Below are 13,773 nucleotides of genomic sequence, written 5' to 3'. Positions count from 1 at the left end.
TGCCATCCCACCACCCTCTGTCACAATATTGTACATACTAACATTTTTGAAAACCAAAATGGTACCGTAACAATGAAGTCCAGAAGTGTCTCAACAGATTTCTAACAATAAGAAACTGAATTGTGGAACGGTGATTCCATAGAAAACTGCATATCAGTTACAACTTGTATTTATTTTTACTGTTGCAGTTCACCAGTTCAAAAATCCAAAACATCGACTGGTCCACCAGCATCTCTCCTTATGTCATATTCATCTCTTATTCATGTCAAGTGAAGATCTCAGGTCTTACCTGCAAACTTCATCACTGACTGCTCAGTTATGTAGGGATAATGACACAGGATAAAGCCAGAGATCAAAGCTAATGCTTTGGGCCATGGATTCAAATTCCAAATTGACTACTTTGGCAAGTAGTCAAATTTCAATCTTATTAATAAAATCTGGAATTAAAATTCAGGCTTGGTCATGGTGAATATGAAACCACCGTCAATTTTGGTAAAATCCCATCCGGTTCACTGACATCCTTCAGGGAATATGGTATATGGCTACTTTTAATTACTTTCTGAAATAGCTGAGCAAGCCACTCAGATAAAGGGCAGTTAGGCTAAAGATCAAATGCAGGCCTTGATGGTGATGCCCAAATTTCCATGAAAAAGTAAAGAGAAAAAGGTCAGCCACGATCCCCACAAGTAGTGACGTAAATGCCTAAGTAAAAGGTCCTCCGAGCAAAATGTTTTTTGGATAAGCTTGTATTCTTCTGTTGCTGGAAGTTACTTTTGTGTACTTCCAATGTGTACTATTTATATAACTGCCTTTAAAGATTTTATCTACAACTTCTTCCATGACCTGTTGGCAGTCTGCGATCTCCTCCAGCCTTGTATCATTACATGATACCTTGAGTCATTGTTCTCTGGTTTTCGGGTGCTTCCTCCTTACTTCATTCCACCAGTTGTGCCTTTAACTGCCTTGGTTCTACCCAATACAATTTACTCCAAAATGCTACTGCTGCTCCACTTTGCTGTATAGCCTTTTTTTACAGAAACAATTCTCTTCTTCAACCAACCTTTTGTTGATACCTATTAGAGCACTATGGTTAAGCATCAATTCTGTTATTTTTGCCTCTTTTTTCCCTTCCACAAGTAAAGCACGTTGTGAGCAATGTTCGTCAAATGATGATAAAGTTGTACAGATGGTTGTCATGTCCTTTAAGGTACAAAAACCAGGCCACTTCAATAAAAATAGTCAATTATTAATAAAGCTGAATAACAGTAATAATGGAATACCCACTTCACAAAGTGAATTTATATCTGTTATTTTGCATACCAATTAAATTAGCTAAATTGCTTAAATTAGAAATTCACTACAGTAAGAAGATCCTAATCTTGTGTGCAAATGCATTTCTATCTGGCAACATAATACTGCTCGACTGAATTACTCTTTCCAAAATGTTTTATACAATTATACTATTCATTGCTGTCCATGTTGTCAAGACAGCCACCAAATTTGCCACATCACAGCTGAACTCTCCTTGCCACAAAAAAATCTCAGCCTCAAAAAGACTGTGCATATCATGATTAACGAGGTCTGTTTCCAACTTTACCAACTTCAAGATCTAATTCTCATTGTTAAACACCTTCAAGAGCTCTCACCTAGCTAAGCGAACAGTTTCGGTTATATGATCACATCCATCTTCAACAGGATTAATGTCCAGTCCTCCCTTCCTTTATTTATTGATGGTAATGATTTGGTAGTTGTTTTGCTTGTCCAGAATGTTTTTGTGACTCCACTGTTCTACCCAAAAGCTTGATTAAGGTTTCTAAATTCTTCCCATTTCTTACTCTCCATATCCAATAAAGGGCTCCTTAATGATCCATTATAGAATAGTTAATGCAGTGATTGGAAAGAGGTTAGCCAGGCAGATGTTATAGAATGAGTTCCTTGATTGGATCAGATTAATAGTCCCAATCAGAGAGTCCTGGTTGACAGATATTAACAGAAGTGTTGGGGGTCCAGAATGCCAGCCTTTGTGGAGTTATTTCAGTTAGAAATTCACAAACTGTTTACCAAATGAAAACGATTTCAAGGTCTTCTTGCCAGTTATGAGAGTTGTTGATGACTCTCTCATTTTGTTTGCTCAATGATTTCAAATAATTTGATTTAACATAATTCTCAGAATACCTTTCTCAGTTTGGGTGTTAAATTTGTTGGTACTGTCTGCAGTGTTAACAGAAAATTTTATTTTGCTCTGAAATTTGAACAAATAATGAGTTAAGCAAATTAAATAATGCATTGATATTTTAGCGTTAACAATTGGTTTGTTACAATTGTCAGAGAATATTAATTATAAATTTTAAAATTATAGGTAGACTGCAGTTCTGTCTTTATGGTATACCGCTACTTGATTTTAGGGGAGCAACCCGATTGAAACACACCAAATCCTGAGGGGTCTTGACAGGGTAGTGTGGTGAGGTCATTTCTTTTTATGGGAGAATTGAGAAATAGGGATCACTGTTAAAATGTAGATAAAGTGAATTATTTTTCTCTTGCACGATCCTGAGTCTTTGGAACTCTATTCCTGAAAGGCAGGCGGAAATAAAATATTTTAAGGCAGAGGTAGACATATTCTTGGTAAGTGATAAAGGTTGAAAGGTTAGTGACTGGCAGGAGTCTGGATTTGAGTTTGCAATCAGATCAGCCACAATCTTATAAATGGCAGAGCAGGCTTAAAGGACTGAATGGCCTCCTCCTTATTCCTAAGTTTGTAACCAAAATAATGCAGAAATTTGGAAACGTGTCTGAAATACTATAGCAGCTATTATGTATTAATACAGACTAAAAAGCTTCATATTGCAAGATTAACCATGGTAATGCTTTTATTTGAACTCTGCATCTTATATCCATTATGCTTAATATCCACATTACCCAAGGATCTGGCTATCAGAAATTAACTTTGTCTCAATGACATTCTTGGGCAATGTGTTCTGCGTTGCAATATTTGTATAAATACAAGTTTTTTTCTTAATTCTATTCCCAGAACAACAAACTAGTAAACTTGTGAATGACACATACTGGTCCAATTTGTCTTTTACACCTCAAAATGAAGTTCCATATGAATAGTACATGCATTTTTAGTATTGAACAAAAACAGAAGATGCTAGAAAAGTTCAGCTGGTCTGTGAAAAAAAAAATCAGAGTTAATGTTTCAGGTCCAGTGACCCTTCCTCAGAACTAACATTACTGTGATTTTCCTCCTCTGCACTGTACTTTTATTCTGGTTTCTCTTAGCATACAAAATTTTATTTTTCCCTTGATTCTTCAAACTTGTTACCTTGATGACACCGTAACAAATTAATTTCCAAGGGATATAACTTCTCATAGCTCAGTTCTGCAACACAGGTACCTTCCTGTACGTACCATTCCTGGATTAATTCCACTGCTGATATAATCTTCCTAAAAATGGACTGACCAGAATGGAACCCCTGTACTCTAGTACCATATTAGTGATTCCTGCTTTATTTTAAGGGACACTACCACTTCTAGTGCAGTGGTAGTGTCCCTATCCCTGAATCAGGAGGCCTGGGTTCAAGTTTCATCTGTACGAGAAGTATGTGGTAGCAACTCTGAAGAGATTGTTAAAAAGACTTTTGGGGGCCCTCGTGGCACAGTGGTAGTGTCCCTACCTCAGACCAGTGCATCATAACATTTAAAGTACTTCCTAATCAGCCTGTTTAGAAATGATTTTTGCACTTGTATCTCAAAATTTCTTTATTCATTACCCACTGTACACCTTCACACTACAGCACTTCCTCATTCAGATTATATTCTCATTGGCATTTTTTGCATCTAGAATGTTCTATGGCCAATTTTCATTGATGAAACAATCTCTGATCATAATGTGGAGATGTTAGAAAAGCATTCCAAAAATGTACACAGAAACAAAGAGATGTAACTACAAAATAAAGGGAAAGGTAACATGAAAGTAAAATAAATACCAAAATCAAAGAAAACAATGAAAGTGCAGTAGGAAAGGCTAAAAATCAAGAATAGAAAGACAAGAAGAAAGGTTTTGCTTTCAGATGACAAATATCCTGACAACGCAGCCATTACCAGGAATGACATTAGCTCAATATTTTTAACTTTCCAATTTACTCATTACATGAAATACGCACTCTCAAGACAGATGATGCTACCAGACAGTTTAAGACAACCTGATTTTGTTTTCTGAAAAATCCCAGCAGCTGAATCAAATTATTTCAATGTTTCAAATTCAAGTTGACAGGCAGCAAAACCTACATACATGTGGTCTGCTGGATTTGCCAGAGTTAGAAGAAGTGGAAATGATGCAGCTTAAGGCTTTTGAGTATTTTATCTCTAATTTTCCTTTCTAAGTCTTGAGGACAACCTCACATTCAAATGAATTCAAAGTGAAAAGGTCAAAATCATATGACACCAGGTTATAGTCCAACAGATTTATTTGAAAATGCAAGCTTTCGTAACTCAACTCCTTCCACAGGCATGGTGTGCGAGAGAGGGTATAAGACACAGAATTAACAAGCAGAAAGGTAACACCCTTAACTTGGCTGGCCTCCTGTTGGACTTTTAACCAATTACAAAGGATGCTATGAATTATAATGCAAAATCCAGATTCTTCTCAAGTCATTATCCCAAGATAATTAAAGGTTTTATCAATGTATACAAGAGGGGACAGCTCAGGTCAGACAATGCATTTTAGTGTGAGATCTTGCTTAGAACATCCCTCACCTTCCTGGACCTCTCAGTCTCCATCTCAGGCAACCAGCTTGTAACTGATGTCCATTTCAAGCCCACCGACTCCCACAGCTACCTAGAATACACCTCCTCCCACCCATCCTCCTGCAAAAATTCCATCCCCTATTCCCAATTCCTCCGGCTCCGCCGCATCTGCTCCCACGATAAGACATTCCACTCCCGCACATCCCAGATGTCCAAGTTCTTTAAGGACCGCAACTTTCCCCCCACAGTGATCGAGAACGCCCTTGACCGCGTCTCCCGTATTTCCCGCAACACATCCCTCACACCCCGCCCCCGCCACAACCGCCCTAAGAGGATCCCCCTCGTTCTCACACACCACCCTACCAACCTCCGGATACAACGCATCATCCTCCGACACTTCCGCCATTTACAATCCGACCCCACCACCCAAGACATTTTTCCATCCCCTCCCCTGTCTGCTTTCCGGAGAGACCACTCTCTCCGTGACTCCCTTGTTCGCTCCACACTGCCCTCCAACCCCACCACACCCGGCACCTTCCCCTGCAACCGCAGGAAATGCTACACTTGTCCCCACACCTCCTCCCTCACCCCTATCCCAGGCCCCAAGATGACATTCCACATTAAGCAGAGGTTCACCTGCACATCTGCCAATGTGGTATACTGCATCCATTGTACCCGGTGCGGCTTCCTCTACATTGGGGAAACCAAGCGGAGGCTTGGAGACCGCTTTGCAGAACACCTCCGCTCAGTTCGCAACAAACAACTGCACCTCCCAGTCGCAAACCATTTCCACTCCCCCTCCCATTCTCTAGATGACATGTCCATCATGGGCCTCCTGCACTGCCACAATGATGCCACCCGAAGGTTGCAGGAACAGCAACTCATATTCCGCCTGGGAACCCTGCAGCCATATGGTATCAATGTGGACTTCACCAGTTTCAAAATCTCCCCTTCCCCTACTGCATCCCTAAACCAGCCCAGTTCGTCCCCTCCCCCCACTGCACCACACAACCAGCCCAGCTCTTCCCCCCCACCCACTGCATCCCAAAACCAGTCCAACCTGTCTCTGCCTCCCTAACCGGTTCTTCCTCTCACCCATCCCTTCCTCCCACACCGAGCCGCACCCCCAGCTACCTACTAACCTCATCCCACCTCCTTGACCTGTCCGTCTTCCCTGGACTGACCTATCCCCTCCCTACCTCCCCACCTATACTCTCTCCACCTATCTTCTTTACTCTCCATCTTCGGTCTGCCTCCCCCTCTCTCCCTATTTATTCCTGCTCCCTCTCCCCATCCCCCTCTCTGATGAAGGGTCTGGGCCCGAAACGTCAGCTTTTGTGCTCCTGAGATGCTGCTTGGCCTGCTGTGTTCATCCAGCCTCACATTTTATTATCTTGGAATTCTCCAGCATCTGCAGTTCCCATTATCTCCCACTTGCTTAGAATCCATCTATGTTTTAAACCAGGGTCAGGATCTTTTTTCAGCAAAACAGATTGTATCCGCAACTACACAATTATCTTGGATGAAATCATTCATGTGTGTGTCTGTGTATGTGTGAGTGTTTGAGAGAAAGTAAGAGAGGAAAAGAGACAGTGTGCACGCGTGTGTGCTTGAGAGAGTAAGAGTGTGAGGAACTCTATGTGTGAGATAGTGTATAAGTGATAGTATATGTGTCTGTATGAGAGAGACAGGGTCAGTCTAGGTACACAAGTGTGTGCGCGCGTGTTTGTGTGTACTTGAGGGAATGAGTATATAGTGTGGTGGGGGTCACCTGTAGTGCAATTCATCCGTGTTGTAGTGTCATATGGTCTCACCAGTATATCTTGCCTCAAGGCATCCTTGCCTGCACTGGATGATCTGGGCAACATTGGCTGAGTCACTCATGTGATTCCATGCAGACACTATGACAATGGATGAATGGACACCATGCAATGATCACTGGACAGGCATGTTCCCTCCCAGTGAGGGAACACTTCAGGGGTCAAGGACATTCAATGTCCGATCTTCAGGTAAGCGTCCTCCAAGGTGGACTTTGAGATAGACAACAGCGCAAAATCATTGAGAAGAGGCTGATAACCAAGTTCCATACCCATGAGGATGGCCTCAATCGTGATGCTGGGTTCATGTTGCACTACAGGTGACCCCACCATACTAAATATACGCGCGCGCACATGCACGCACGCACACACATACACAGACACACGAGTTATTTCATCCAAGATATTTGTATAGTTGCAGATATATTCTGTTCTGCTGAAAAAAGATCTCACCCCAGTTTAAAACATAGGCAGGTCCTAGACAAGACATCATACCTAAAATGCATGTCTGACCGGAGACATCACCTCTTGTATACATTGCTAAAACCTTTAATTATCTCAGGACAATGACTAGAGAGGAATCGGGATTTTGCATTATAATCATTAGTTTCTTTCCTAACTGATTAATGATTCAACCAGAGGTGGTCAGTTTTAGGGTTGTTACCTTTCTACTTATAAATTCTGTGTCTGAAACCCTCTCTCTCATATGCTGTCAGAGGAAGGAGCTGAGCTCCGAAAGCTTGCATTTTCAAATAAACCTGTTGGACTATAACCCAGTGTTGTGTGATTTTTGATCTTGTCCACCCCAGTCCAACACCTGTATCTCCACATATAAAAAATTAATTTAAATTAAAAATTAATTTTATTTTAGTTTTACATTTTGTCCGTATTGGTTCACGAATCCTAAATGTCATACAAGTTACGCTTAACATAGAGCAACAGAAGCTTAGGGCTCATTTGGCTAATCATCCCTGGGGCATTTTGCAAAGCAACTCAAAAACATGCTACAATCCACTGTTCCCCACATGGTCCTGTTTTCTTCCTATGCTTGGGATATTTATTGGCTTCATACAAACTTGATGGCTCAGTGAGGTTATCCAGTGTGTACTGAGCCGTGCCAAAGCAGAATGCAGATAATATTTGTTCTGTGCAATTAAAATACCTCAGTTACACGTGTTGAGAATGGAACACCAGTTACAGTTCTTACATCCAAATCTCAAAACCTTTTCTTGATAAAGCAAGGATTGAATAGCTGCTAACAGTTGGTATAAACTTGAGAGGGTGGTGGAGGAGGGTTGTTTAATCAGACTGGAGGCCTGTGACCAGTGATGCTCCGCAGGGATCGGTGCAGGGTCCACTGTCGTTCGTCATTATATAAACGACTTGGATGGGAATTTAGCAAACATGTTTAGTAAGTTTGCAGATGACATCAAAGTTGGTGGTATCTTCAGTAAAGACGGTTCTCTAAGGTTACAAAGGGATCTTGATCAATTGGGCTGATTGGCTAAGGAGTGGCAGATGGAGTTTAATTTGAAAAAATGTGAGGTATTGCATTTTAGTAAAAATGAATAAGGGCAGAACTTACACAATTAATGGTCAGGCCCTGGACACCGTTGTCGAACAGAGACCCCTAGGGGTTCAGGTATATCGTTCTTTGAAGCGTGCCTCACAGTAGACAGGCTGATTAAGAAGCATTTAGCAAGCTTGCCTTCATTGCTCAGACCATTGAGTATAGGAGCTGGGACACCAACTTGCAGTTATACAAGATGTTGGTGAGTAAAAACCAAAAGAGCTGCGGATGCTGTAAATCAGAAACAAAAACAAAGTTGTTGGAAAGCTCACTAGGTCTGGCAGCATCTTTGAAGGAAAACAGTAGTTAATGTTTTGGGTCTGGTGACCCTTAGTTCTGAGGATGGGTCACCAGACCCGACATGTTAACTATTTTTTTCCTTCACAGATGCTGCCACACCTGCTGAGCTTTTCCAGCAACTTTGTAAGATGTTGGCAAGGCCACTTTTTGGAGTGCCGTGTACAGTTCTGGTTGCCCTGCTATAGGAATCATAGAAGAATCATAGAATTCCTACAGTGTGGAAACAGGCCCTTTGGCCCAACAAGTCCACAATGGTCCTTGGACCATCGCACCCAGACCCATTCCCCTATAATCCACACACCCCTGAACATTATGGGCAATTTAGCATGGCCAATCCACTTAGCCTGCACATCTTTGGACTGTGGGAGGAAACTGAAGCACCCGGAGGAAACCTACACAGACATGGGGAGAATGTGCAAACTCGGCACAGACAGTCACCCAAGGCTGGAATCAAACCGGGGTCCCTAGCACTGTGAGGCTGCAGTGCTAGCCACTGTGCCACCCCCATATATTATTTAGATTCTATTAAAGAAACTAAAGATCTTTTAATTGGAAAGGGTTCAGAAAAGCTTTATCAGGATGTTGTTGAGACTGGAGAGTTCGAGTTATAAGGAGAGGCTGGGGTTTTTTCCCTCACTGGAGCTTAGGAAATTGAGGGGAACCTAATAGAGGTAGGTTTATAAATGGGGACAATGTAGTTCTATAAAATCATAAAGGGAGTAGATAAGGTGAATAGCAAAAGTCTTTTTCCCTAGAATGGGGTGGTTCAAAGGAAGGGGGCATATTTTTAAGTGAGAGGAGAAAGATTTAGAAAGGACCTGAGGGGCAACTTTTTCACATAAATGTGGAATGAACCAACAGAGGAAGTGGTAGATATGGGTACAGCTCTAGCATTTAAAAGACATTTGCATATATGCATGGATAGGAAAAGTTTAAAAGGATTTGGACCAGACACAGGCATGTAAGACTAGTTTAACTTGGTCAGCATGGACGAATTGGGCTGAAGGGTTCTTTTCCCATGCTGTATGATTCTACAAATGGTTGTTTGGGTGATTCCTTCTGTACGTCATTCAAACTAATTTAAAAAAGCAGTCAAAACCTTCAATGAATAAATCAGCGATGGAAAAAAAAATCATAAAGTGAACAAGTACAAGATCATATCAGATACAGATTTACAGCTTTCCAGAAAGAATCAATGAGTGGAAGCCACACATCCGCTGATAAAATCTTTTTTCCCCAATTCCTTTCTTATAACTCAAATCCTCCAGTTCCAACAACATCCTGGTAAATCTTTTCTAAACCCTCACTAATTTAATAATATCCTTCCAAAGCAGGACAACCAGAACTCTACACAAAATCAAACTGTAGAGTTCAATGATAAAAATCACCTTGCGACCTAAATTCTCAGTAACAAATGAATGGGACAAGTAAACAGTTTAACAACTGATTTGTGTTACTGACCTTGATTGGAGCAGAAAGCAAAGCAAGCATGATGGAGTCTATCATCAGAGAATTCTGTCACCACTGATTGCTTTCAATGCATTCATTTGCAAACTTTAGCCAGTCATGCTTATAGTCTCAGAGTAAAGGAATGCCAACAGACGACTGAAATGAGGAGAAATCCCTTCTCTCAAAGGGCTGAGAAATCTTTGGCACTCCTTGACACAGAGCTGTGGAACAGGATTTCTTACTTGTATTTATGGCTGAGATAGATAAATTCTTGGTCAGTTGGGGAATCAAAGTTTGTGGGGAAAATGCAGGACAGCGGAGATGAGGAATGCTGAATCAGCCATGACCTTGTTGAAAGGTGGAGAAGGCTCAAGGACCCAACAGCTTATTCCTATTTCTTGTGATCTTATGTTGCTTTACTGTTGATCTCAAAATATTATTAAAGATTAGAGACAGCTCTGACACAACATTCTCTTTGCATTTCTCAGAACAGTGCTACTTCTTATGGCCTTTGAAGATGTTTCTAAAATTTAAAATTGCCTTCAAGAACAGCCAAAATCTTTGACTGAAAAAGAGTTAAACTGCTCGAGCATTATACAATAAATGAAAACAACTGATTTTTTAATGATAGCTTTCTGATGAGTGTTTAATGCATTACTTAATATGCACTATATTTAATAACTCAAATGGTTCATAAATATTCAAGCTGCTGAATTCTATGTCCTGTCACACATTTCTAAACACAAATATGGTATGCTGCTAAAATACTAAGGAGCCATGGTTTGGTCTAAGGGGTACTTAATTATGCAAAGCAAGACATTGTTTTGGGCAAAGATTGAAATCACCTGTGTTTTAAATTTTCAACTCGCAGTGCATCTCATTTGTATTTCAGCAAAATCAAATTTGTGGCCATTATATCAGTACAACATTTTGTATTAAGAACAAAATACTCAGCAGGTCTAACAGCATCTGTGGAGCAAGAACAGAATTAACATCAAGATGAATGATTTCTCTTCAAAATTCAACTGAAAACGTTAACTTCGTGCTTCTCTTCAGATTCAGCCAGACCTGCCAAAGATTTCCAGCATTGCATTTTTTTAAATTTCAGATTTCCAGTATTCACAATACACTGCTTTTTATTTTACCATTTTACAAGATATATGGCGTGGGAAATTCAATGCTGAAAAGTGTCAGGTGACATATTTTGGGTACAAACGACATGGTGATACATACAAAATAAAGGGTACTATTCTGAAGATTGTGCAGGAGCAGAGCAACCTGAATGTGAGTGTGTGTATATATATATATATATATCCATAAATCATTAAACGTGGCATGACTGGTGGAGAGGGGTGTTAATAAAGCATACAATATTCATGACTTCAATAATAGGAGCACAGAACACAAGAGCAGTGAGGTTATGCTGAATCTATACTTGAAACTGGTTATACCTCAGCTACAGCACTGTGTAAAGTTCTTGGTGCCACACTACACAAAGGATAATGAAGTAAGGATTGAGGCACTTTAGTCATATGGAAAGGCTGGAGAAGTTGTAATGGTTTTTCTTGGACAGAAGGCTGCAAGAAGATCCGATAGAAGTTTTCAAAATCAAGAAGGGTCTGGGCAGAGTAGATAAGGAGAAACCATTTCCTCTTGTTTTCAATTCTTCTGTAGAAGAAGCAAATGTGAGGTGAGGAAAAAACCCTTCTCACACAGTAAGTAGCTCAGATTTGAAATGAACTGCCTGGAATGTGGAGATGGCAGATTATTTAAATAGAAACAATGTACAGATTTACTGGGGAAAAAGTAGGAAATTGATTAATTAAATTATTGACAGAATAAATGCAGGCATGATGGCCCAAATGCCCTCTTGTTCCATAACAATTCTTTGATAGATTAATGAGCAGTTAGATTATTGTACGATGGAATAGCATGACATAATTTTTGAACATGAAACACAGTTCATTTGACCCAAATTCATGAACAATTGGAGCCAAAGGAATTATCAGGCAAGTTTTTGAATTTCTTATGACGATTGTTTCAAATTTCTATCACTTAGGACACATCTGGATATGAAGAGTATTAAACATAACATAAAACCATAACATACTTTCAATACACACCAATCCAATTAGCATTTGAAAATAGAGAGGAAAGGTTCTCTTTTCAGATGATAGCCTCTGTTAGAATTGTGCATTTTCTGCAGTCCCCAGTTTTATTAGAGACTGCCAGAATTTTGCAGATTCAAGTCTTTCACAAGGGTAAAAAAAAATTTTCCAATCACAAAGAAACTGAACAATATTTTGCATTGACTTCTAAGCTGAACAACTGCCCATCAGGTGATGGAGGAAAATTATTTATGATGTATTATAATTTTAATATTTTATTTTAGGAAGCATGTGTCACAGATCATAGTCTTCTCATTAGTGTTCATCAAAAGATAAAAGGTAAAGGTACTAAATAATGAAATAAGGAAGAGATTATTTGCTTAGAAATGACTGGTGTCAACTTTACACTCATGCACAAAATAATTCAGAAAATTCCACTGCAGTCAGATTAACAAAAGAAAATGAAAACAAATGCAATTGTTAGCAACACTGGTCTGTGATTTTATGGTTAATAGCTTCAAATTTACAAAAGATTGAAGCAGTTGTGTCCATTTGCAACAAGACATGAAAAACATCCAAGGTTGGGCTGAGATGTGTCTAGTAATAATTGTGCTATAAAAGTGACAGACAATGACCAGCTCTAACAAGAGAGAATGCAACCATTTTGAAAAAGCATTCGACAATATCACCATCACTGAATGGCACACTATCAATATCATTGACTAGTAAGTGAGGCGGCCAAACTACATAAACATGGTGACTGCAAGAGCAGTTCAGAGGCTATGAAAAGGAAGTTGAACAACCCACTTCCTGACTTGAAAGTACGTCCACATTCTACAAGGCTCAAGTCTGGACAGCTTATCACTTGCCTTGATGACTGCAGCTCCAACGATACCCAAGATGCTTGACAATATCTAGGACAAAGCAGTACATAAGCACTCCTTACACATTCATTTCCTCTTCCATTAATGGTCAGTGGCTGCAGTATGTACCATTTGCAAGATGCACTGCAGCAACTCATAAAGGTTCTTTTGACAGCAGCTTTCAAACCTGGGACCTCTACCACTCAGAAGAGCGATGGTAGCAAATGCATGGGAACACCATCACCTGTTTCCCAAGTCACACACCACTTGACTTGGAACTACATTGCCATTCCTTCATTATCACTGGGTCAAAATTCTGGAAATCGCACCCAACTGCAGTTAAGTACACCACATGAACCACAGCTAATCAAGACGACAACTTTCCAACACCTTCTCAAGGAAAATTAAGGGTAGCCAAAAATGTTGTTCAGTAAGAATAAAATAACTACTGAACATAGTTGATGTACAAGGGTTGGAATTCCCCAGTATAACAGTAAATGAAAAGGATGACTTGCCTTAGTCTTTTTTTCAGCTGCAGGCTATCATGGATAATTCTTTTTACAAATTCCAACTCTCCACCCTCAGCCATAATTTCAGTAATTCCACCTGTGTTTACAGAACTGGGAGGCGGACGACTTGGATTCCTGGAGTTTACACCCTGTTAGTGAAAACTTCAATCAGAATCAAAGTACAGTAGAACTATTCTTGCACACTTATTGTTTTTTAATAGCCATCAGCTACAAGAGAAAATGAACATGACAATACAGCTCATTTATCATCTTACAAAGAAAATCCATTCAAATAAATAACTGATGGTCAATGATGAGAAAACATTACTTATACCATTGAGGTATATCCTCCCAGTATCTTGGGAGTTACTGGCTGAAATCAATAGTATAATTTGCAGCAGATGATGA

At 39.9% G+C, this 13,773-nt stretch overlaps 1 protein-coding gene across 5 annotated transcripts in view; it reads right to left on the bottom strand.

Moving 5' to 3' along the window:
* Window positions 1-13,773, bottom strand: part of mettl16 (methyltransferase 16, N6-methyladenosine) — a 116,693-nt gene that overhangs the window by 28,816 nt on the left and 74,104 nt on the right. For all 5 annotated transcript variants that reach the window (XM_059655305.1, XM_059655304.1, XM_059655303.1 and 2 more), the window contains exon 6: window positions 13,372-13,514. In XM_059655305.1, coding sequence (XP_059511288.1) covers window positions 13,372-13,514 — 143 coding nt within the window. The remainder of the gene's footprint in view (window positions 1-13,371; window positions 13,515-13,773) is intronic.

Source organism: Stegostoma tigrinum, chromosome 27, assembly GCF_030684315.1.
Source record: "Stegostoma tigrinum isolate sSteTig4 chromosome 27, sSteTig4.hap1, whole genome shotgun sequence".
In the NCBI taxonomy this organism is placed as follows: Eukaryota; Metazoa; Chordata; class Chondrichthyes; order Orectolobiformes; family Stegostomatidae; genus Stegostoma; species Stegostoma tigrinum.
Note: the sequence above shows the minus strand (reverse complement) of the source record. Positions and strands in the feature narration are given on the sequence as shown.